At 34.0% G+C, this 9,426-nt stretch overlaps 1 protein-coding gene across 1 annotated transcript; it reads left to right on the forward strand.

Annotated features, from left to right (window-relative positions):
* The first annotated feature begins 3,362 nt into the window (after positions 1–3,362).
* On the forward strand, positions 3,363–8,471 carry LOC130448255 (uncharacterized). Its single transcript, XM_056785537.1, has 2 exons — positions 3,363–3,819; positions 5,074–8,471. Exons 1-2 carry the CDS (start codon positions 3,363–3,365, stop codon positions 8,469–8,471), a joined length of 3,855 nt encoding a protein of 1,284 aa, XP_056641515.1.
* Positions 8,472–9,426: the final 955 nt, after the last annotated feature.

Raw genomic sequence — 9,426 nt, forward strand, 5'->3', positions numbered from 1 at the left:
CAATAAAAAAAATGAAAATAGAAATGATCCTCTTTCCTACGCAAACCAAGATTTGTTTATATTAAGACAAAATTCAGAGATAACAAATTACCCAATTTCAAAAAGGCAGAATCGTAAAAGACTCTGGTATATTTTTAGAAACAGATAAAGGAACTTATCATAAAAATCCAAAAGACATGAAAAATACCTCCGTAAGAAATCGTTGCCACTCTGTCACCCTTAGTCGGAACAGCTTCCACTTATAGAAACTGTCCATATAGAAGTCTTACGTATATGGTCTAACGTCAATTAGTGGGGATCTTCGATTCGCTCTTGTGTAAACAAGAACTACAATACGTTTTGATTATTGTTTTTCCCTGTTCTCTTTGGCTCCATATTTTCGCATTATTTTCTTTCCCTTTGTCTTCATTTCTAGAATTTCTTTTTCCATCTTTTTTTGTTCATTTTCTATTTTCCTAAGGAATCTTTGTTCCATTTATACGGTCTATTTAATTTTGATTCGATGTAGATTGTCTGACAACTGTAAAGCATGGTAATCCTCAGTACTTTTTTCATAATTTCTTTTTACATGTTTTATAGCACTTCTTTTTTTCCCAAAAAATGATGCTTCCATAGTATTAAATAATTTACTCACTTTTCCTATTTTTCATATAATTCCTGCTCTAGGCTTTCATTACTTTCTACTATTGGGCATAGATATTTATATCTTTTTACTTGTTCAATTGGTTTTTCCTCTATTCGAATTTTATCTACTTCATCTTCCTTCTGCCATTATCATACTTTTAGTTTTGTTTTATTCAATTTCATATTAATGCATGGCAAAACTCTCTCTATCTTCAGCTAGTTTAAATAACTGTCCTGCTTCTCTTATGCCAGTCCATTCTCTAATATTCTTCAACCAAGAAATGATGACAATGTGATATAATTTGAAGATAATTTTCTGATGAGAGCACATTTCTCGTACACTTTACAGTCATGTTAATAGTCAAAATTGGCACTATAGGATGAGAAAAGAAGTTATGCAATATCCTTAAAAACTAAATGTTTGAGAAGGAATTGTTGGAAATTATATAATTCACAACCAAATTTTTCAAAATCGGTTGTTATAGAAGTGCAGATCAATTGAATGGCCAGCACGATCTCCTGATCTGATGCCATTAGACTTGTTCGTGGCAAACATCTCTTACAATAATATCAATGTTTTTTTACATTATAAGGAAATATTAGTTATTACTTATTAGGTTTTTAGTGTAATGTTGAAAATTTGTGTAATAAAATAATTTACTTTTTTTAATAGGAAAGTTGGTACTAGCCACTGTCACATAACATACCCTGTAACATTTTTTTCTCCGAAAAATGCTCATAAAAAATACTAATCGGCGTGTTTAAGGGTTTTTTCCATCACGCCCTTATTTATTATTGATGAATATATTGTATTTGGCTGTTGCATACCGTATATATTCTATATTTACCTTCTTTTTGAAAAATTTCAACTTTTCTTAAAGGCAGCTTGACATGGTGCAAGAAATTGCATGCAATTTTTCCCAAAGTCAAAATATTTTATAGATTAATATTGGACGTCGTCTAACAAATCTCCACTGCATGATGGCTGCCCCTAACAAAACTTCGATAAATAAATTAAACAAATTCGTAACGTTAAATTTTATTTAATATTTAGTAACCAGTTTAAAAATAACAAAGCTAAGTGAAATGAACAAGAAAGAAGTAAGTAGACTGTTGAACTTTTGCACACGCTTTTGATAAAAAAAATTTGTCTTGCATTGCATCATGTTAAGCGGCCTTAAGAGTAGATTTCATCACAATAACTTAAGTAACTAAGTTTTCTCAAAAACTAACATTAGTACTTATGCCCCACGTATATATATATATATATATATATATATATATATATATATATATATATATATATATATATATATATATATATATATATATATATATATATATATATATGTTATAACCTTTGTACTCTAGCCCCTCCAATTGAAAATATTCGATTTAATCTGTTAAAAACAATCAAAATATTATTCATAATATACCTACTATCAATAAACAGTACCAGTCTCCCTCGGAAACTAACCACCATATGTTTTCGTATATCTTTCAAGAAAATGGCCATCGCAAATCACCTTATAAATAAATTTATTATTAATTATTAAACTGCATTATTTATAAGTGACAGATGATTGTGCATAACAAAATACAGTTTTAAAATAAAACTTTTTTCAATATCAGAAATAATCTACAGTCACATCAATTTGATACGGTTACTTAAAGGCTATTTTTTTCACGTAACCGAAAAACTGTTTATTATTTAACATACTGTTGAGTTACGTGATGAATTAAATAATAAACACTTACTATAAAACGCTTTATTGTCAATTACTTAAAATAACAATATAACACATAATACATAACACCTGTTCAATTCAGGATCTTAAATAGAAGTAAGAGGTGTGTTCCAACATGCTAGTCTGGACCGTTCTTGGAACGGTTATCGGAAACGTTTATAGATATTTCCTGTGTAATATCCGGCTATGCAGGGTAACAGTATTTGCTATAATATATATAACAACCAAGTATCGAAAAGACCGTCCCGGAAACTGTTTACAAACGCAAAACAGAATAGTTCGTTAAAAGTTAAAACCATCAAACTGGATAAATAAATAGAACGGGAAATAGCTATTTTTTGATATCCTTGTCGCAGTCTTTCTCATTGCATAAGAACTAAGAAAATTTTCATGTGTTGAATTATATCTTCGTTATTATTAATAATTTAAATATTTTTTTATTATATACTGATAACAAATAATTCTGAAAACTCATGAAAATCAATGGTGTTCACGCCAGAATTAATTCAAAACTCATGAAAACTGGCAACGCTGTCCGACCAACCGACTACTGAGCGAATGGAAGAAATGAGATAATATAATAAGTTCTGTTGTTAAAGCTATGTAAAAATTTTCTTACAAATAAATGTTAATGTGAACGTGTTAATAATAACTATAATACAAAAAATGGTCCTTACGAGCGGATTATAAACAAAACCAGTGAAAATTCGCAATAAACAATATATTATTAACAACTATAACCCAAAAACAATTTACCACGTGCTGCAAGCAACTATCAACGAGTGCAAAGTGATCGACCAAACAAGTAGTCGATACAATATCACGGCGACCAGACATCAACTCAACTGGCCGACTAGTTCAATTGCAAGAATCAGGCAGTTCGACCGAAATCAGAGTGAGTTTGTTCCAAATTATTTATTTCCGAATTTTTCTTTCCATTTGCGATTTCAAAGCTTCTCTGTTTGTGCTTGAACAATTTGACAATATAAAATGGCAGAACTTGGCAAACTAATAAAGAAAAGAGGTGTAATTAAAGCTCAGTTAACTATTTTCACAAAAGCGGTAAATGAATTTGCAACTATATCTAATTTAAGCCAAACAGAAGTTACAAAATTAAAAGATAGGTTACGTGATGCCGAAAATTATCTTGACGAATTCAAATCATATCAATTAGAAATAGAGTTACAGGATGATATAAATTTAGATGAGCAATTAATCGAACGAGAGAGATTTGAAAATTCATATTATGATGCAATCGCTGTTGCTAAAAACATTTTACAAAGCTACAATAATCACGATAATGATACAAATCTTAGCGTGATTTCAGACAAAGCTTGTTGTAAAAACGAGGGTATAAAGCTTCCGGATATATCACTTCCTAAATTCAGTGGAAACTTTGAAGATTGGTTAGAATTCAGGGACACATATAAAAGCCTTATTCATGATAGTAAAAAATTAGATAATATTCAAAAATTTTATTACTTGCGAAGTGCACTAGGAGGAACAGCAGCGGCGTCCATTTCCAAAATCAAATATACGGCCGACAATTATGAAGTGGCATGGGCCACAATTTCAAAAAGATTTGACAATACTAAAAAATTAATATATGAACATATTAGAGCTATTTTTTCATTAGAAAATATACAAAAACCGACAGCTGAAAAACTACAAAATTTAGCTGACGATATTCACAAACATTTGGGATCTATTGAACAATTGGGGCAAAATATAACTAATTGGGATCCTCTACTAATTTTTTGGATTACTAATAAATTAGATACTAGCTCAAACCTTGAATGGGAAAGGGAAAATAGAGATCAGGAAGAATTGCCAAAGTTAGATAAATTCCTACAATTTTTACAAAAACGTTCCAATTTTCTTAATATGTTAGAATCAAAGAACAGTCTCAGTTTAAATAAATCAGATTCAAAATTTAGTAATGAGGAAAATAAATTCAATAAACAAAGTAGAGTAAGGTCATTGACCTCAAGTACATATACATGCTCCTATTGCAAGAAAGAGCATTCAATATATCGTTGTGCAGAGTTTCTCGGATTAACAATAACACAAAAAAAAGATTTTGTCAAAAAATCAAATCTTTGCCATAACTGTTTGCGTTCGGGTCACTCTGTCAAACAGTGTAAATTAGGGCCTTGCAAAGTGTGTAAAGCTTGGCACAATACAATTTTGCATGAAAAACTCGAGATAGCGGACAACGCGAGCTCAAGTTCCGCAGCACTAAGCAGTGGCGTAGTGGTACCAGCGGCGGGGCAGGTGCTATTATCTACCGCCTGTTTACTCATTTCAGACAATTTCAATAATTTTCACAAAGCAAGAGCGTTATTAGATTGTGGTTCTCAAACTTCCTTTATAACGGAGGATTTGCAAAAGCGTTTGAATATTGCGACACATAAAACAGATCTTTCAATTTTCGGAATTTCAAACAATATTTCAAAGGTCAGTAAAAGGTGTAAGGTTTCATTTAAATCTATACATACCAATTTTAAAGCGCATGGCAATTGTTATATTCTAAAAGAGATTACAAGTGTGATGCCGTGTTGTCGAATCAACACGCAATCTTGGGCGATTCCAGGTGATCTAAAGCTAGCTGATCCACAATTCAATATTCCCGGACCAGTAGACATGCTCATTGGCGCGGACCTATTTTGGACAATTTTAAGCAATAACAAAATTTCGTTAGGAAAAAATATGCCGCTATTAATTGATACAGTGCTAGGTTGGGTTGTATCTGGGCAAATAAGTACTAACAACGTTGAAAAGGCTTCTTGTAATTTAAGTATAAACCAGGAATTATTAAATTCAATAGCCAAATTTTGGGAAATCGAGGAAATATCTAGCACGCGACAACTTTCTCCAGATGAACAATTTCGCGAGGACAATTTCATCAAAACTACTACCAGAGACGCGAACGGACGTTTTACAGTCACTATACCTTTGAAGCAACAACCTTCTAGTTTAGGTGAGTCGAAAGCTCAAGCCGAAAAACGTTTCTATGCATTAGAACGAAAATTCAGGAGAGATCCAATGCTGCACAGCAGATATATACAATTTATGAACGAGTATAAAGAGCTAGGCCATATGACAATTTGTAACGGCAATGATTCAAGCTTCGAATATTTCATGCCGCATCACGGAGTTTTGAGAGAAGAGAGTTTGACCACAAAACTACGGGTAGTTTTCGATGCATCAGCGCCCTCTAGCAACGGTCTATCCTTCAACAATATTCAAGTCATTGGACCCGTTTTACAAGACGATTTACTATCAATAGTCTTAAGGTTTAGGAAATATAACTATGTAGTTTCGGCAGACATAGTTAAAATGTACCGGCAAATTTCAATAACGCCCGAGCAAAGGCATTTGCAAAAAATTGTATGGCGCGAAAATCCGAGTGATAACCTGGAAGTCTACCAGCTAAATACCGTTACATACGGGCAAGCCTCTGCCAGTTATCTTGCAATACGCTGTTTAGCTAAACTCGCTGAGGATATTCAAGAAATGAACCCGGAAATAGCCGAAATCATTAAGCACGACTTTTATGTAGATGACCTGTTAACAGGTGCACCTACACTTGAGCATGCGCAATACATATGTAAAGCGATAAGTGACACTCTTAAATCGGGATGTTTCGCACTCCGAAAATGGTGCTCTAACGACACCAACGCGCTCAAAAATATAAGTTCAAATGATTTAAAATCCGATATACTAGAATTTGCGCATGATGGCAAAACAAAAACATTAGGCTTGATATGGGTTTGCAATAACGACAAGCTTCAATATAAAATTCATACCAATCCTATAGGTACAAAGGTCACAAAACGCACAATTTTATCTACTATATCAAAAATATTCGACATCCTTGGTTTACTAAGCCCATGTACTATTATCGCAAAAATGATAATGCAAAAATTATGGGAAAATAAATTAGCTTGGGATGACGCTATTCCAAAGGCTATATCTGAAAATTGGGTAAGGTTGGAGAAGGAGCTTCTTATTTTGAACGATCTTGAGTTAAACAGACAAGCTATTTGCAAGAATGCTGTTGAATTACAACTGCATGGCTTCGCTGACGCTTCGGAAAAGGCTTACGGAGCCTGTGTTTATTTGAGAAGTATTGATTCCGATCAAAAGGTTCATGTATCCCTGTTATGCGCCAAAGCAAAGGTGGCACCTATAAAAACAATACCAATCCCGCGGTTGGAATTATGCGCAGCATTGCTTCTAGCCCGCCTAACAGATAAAGCTAAAACTGCTTTGAAAATTCAATTCAAATCTTTCACACTTTGGTCGGACTCAACTATAACTCTAGCTTGGGTACGCACAAGCCCGAATCTGCTAAAAACATTCACGGCCCATAGAGTGGCAGAAATTCAGTCTCTCACTAAACACGCCGATTGGAGGCACATCCCCACCCACGATAATCCAGCAGATATTGCTTCAAGGGGAATATATCCTAGTCAAATTTTAAACTCTGATTTGTGGTGGCGCGGCCCTACTTGGCTAGCTAAGGACCCAAGTTTTTGGCCCAATGACAAGCTGGAGGTGCTTCATGATTTACCTGAACTTAAATCCAGTCTTCTGACCAATGTTGCGCCCCCTACTCTGAGTTTTCCCTTTGAACGTTTTTCAAATTTCTCAAGAATGCAACGAACAATGGCATACATTTTACGATTTAAGGATAATTGTCTTCAGAGAAATCGCAGAAGAGGCGGTTCTCTTACAGTACAGGAGTTAAGTGATTCTCTAAAATGTCTCATTCGAATTTGTCAATCTCAATCGTATTCTACCGAAATTGAAACATTGAAAAATAACAAGCCTTTGAGCTCCCATAGTAATCTATTAAGTCTTAGTCCCTTTCTAGAACCCGATGGTTTGCTACGCGTAGGAGGGCGACTAAAACATTCAAATTACTCCTTTGGCAAAAGGCATCCAATTTTGATCAATTCAAAGCATCATTTTTCAAAGCTACTATTTTTACAAGAACATGAACGCCTATTGCATGGCGGCCCTCAGCTGCTCTTAAGCACTATAAGAGAAAATTACTGGGTTATATCCGGTAGAAATCTTGCACGAAAGACTGTTAAGAATTGTGTGAAATGCTTCAAATTCAATGCTAAAACCATACAGCCAATTATGGCCAACTTACCGCGCGATAGAACTAATCCTTCTAGTGCATTTTCAATAGTGGGAGTTGATTACGCGGGGCCATTTATGATTAACGATAAGAAAGGTAGAGGTTGTCGTTTAAGTAAATGTTGTATTGGCGTATTTATTTGTTTATCAACTAAAGCAGTCCATTTGGAATTGATTTCTAGCCTTTCTTCAGAATCATTTATTCAGGCGCTATATCGTTTTGTCTCTAGACGAGGCAAACCATCAAAAATATTGTCCGACAATGGAACAAGCTTCGTCGGGGCACAGCGAGAGCTAAAGGATTTTCTAAAACATGGCAGCAACACTATAATCGAGAAATGTAGCTCTCAGAATATAGAGTGGAGTTTTATACCACCCTACTCTCCTCATTTCGGAGGTTTGTGGGAAGCAGCTGTCAAAAGCGTAAAGCATCATTTAAGGCGCGTTTTGACCCAAGTTCATTTATCATTTGAAGAATTTGCCACAGTTCTCGCACAAATCGAGGCGATTTTGAATTCGCGTCCTTTATGCCCACTGAGCTCTGATCCCAACGATTTTGGACCTCTTACCCCAGCTCACTTCTTGATTGGAAGACCAATAATTGCAGCACCTGATCAAGATGTCACCGACATAAAAATGAATCGACTTTCCAGATTTCAGCTCGTACAACAATTAGCACAGCACTTCTGGAACAGATGGAAATCTGAGTACATTGCGGAGCTCCAAAGACGCACCAAATGGAAGTCCAACCAAGGCCATCTAGTAGAAGATTCTCTCGTTTTAGTGAAAGGCGAGAACACTATGCCCACTCAGTGGTTATTAGGTAGAATCAGCAAGCTCCATAGAGGCCCTGACGGTATCGCTAGGGTCGCTTCTATAAGAACTCCCTCTGGAGAAATCATCAAAAGAAGCTTTCAAAAAATCTGCCCCCTTCCAGTTGACCTTTGAAAGCCATCCTTATGCTTTCAACGCGGGGAGTATGTTCACGCCAGAATTAATTCAAAACTCATGAAAACTGGCAACGCTGTCCGACCAACCGACTACTGAGCGAATGGAAGAAATGAGATAATATAATAAGTTCTGTTGTTAAAGCTATGTAAAAATTTTCTTACAAATAAATGTTAATGTGAACGTGTTAATAATAACTATAATACAAATGGGAATAACGTAATATTATTGTACAAGTCAAAGCATGTAATTAAAAAAAAAAAAAAAGTAAAACGAGTATTAAATATATATATATATATATATATATATATATATATATATATATATATATATATATATATATATATATTAAATTACATATACAACTGAAAATTACCTTGAAATTTTAGTCTAATCTGTCTTACTTACTGCATAAAGTAACTTACTTAAAAAAAAAAAGTAGCAATTTTTGAATAAAATAACATAAAAATTAAGATAGACGTAGACGATTTTCCATCAATTTCCTCATTCAACAACTTGAAATAATGGTGCATTTTAAATTTTAAATTAGGATCCAGCTCCATTGGTTCTGAATATCCAGCAGTGACATCTGATGGTAGTAAAGGTTGCCTACATAATCTACTTGTTCTCGACAGATTCCAATCGTTCCTGTGTATGGCTGTTATCGAAAGTGTTAAAATTTCTGTACCTTTAAAAGGGAAACTACAAAAACATTCTCAAAGTTTGAAATATTTGTGGCAAAAAATATCAAAAACAGACTTATGTATGAAAAGAAAGAGCCTTGTTTGTGTCATGCACATTATTGCAATTATATGCAACAACATTATAAGTTGTTGTTGTTCAACTTTAATGTTCTAAAATGTCAACACACTCAAAAATCGTATCAAATAACATCACTCCAAAGATTATACATTAGCATATGTGCTAATAATATGATGAAAATGTCATCACCACT

Source organism: Diorhabda sublineata, chromosome 8 (assembly GCF_026230105.1).
Source record: "Diorhabda sublineata isolate icDioSubl1.1 chromosome 8, icDioSubl1.1, whole genome shotgun sequence".
Taxonomy (NCBI): domain Eukaryota; kingdom Metazoa; phylum Arthropoda; class Insecta; order Coleoptera; family Chrysomelidae; genus Diorhabda; species Diorhabda sublineata.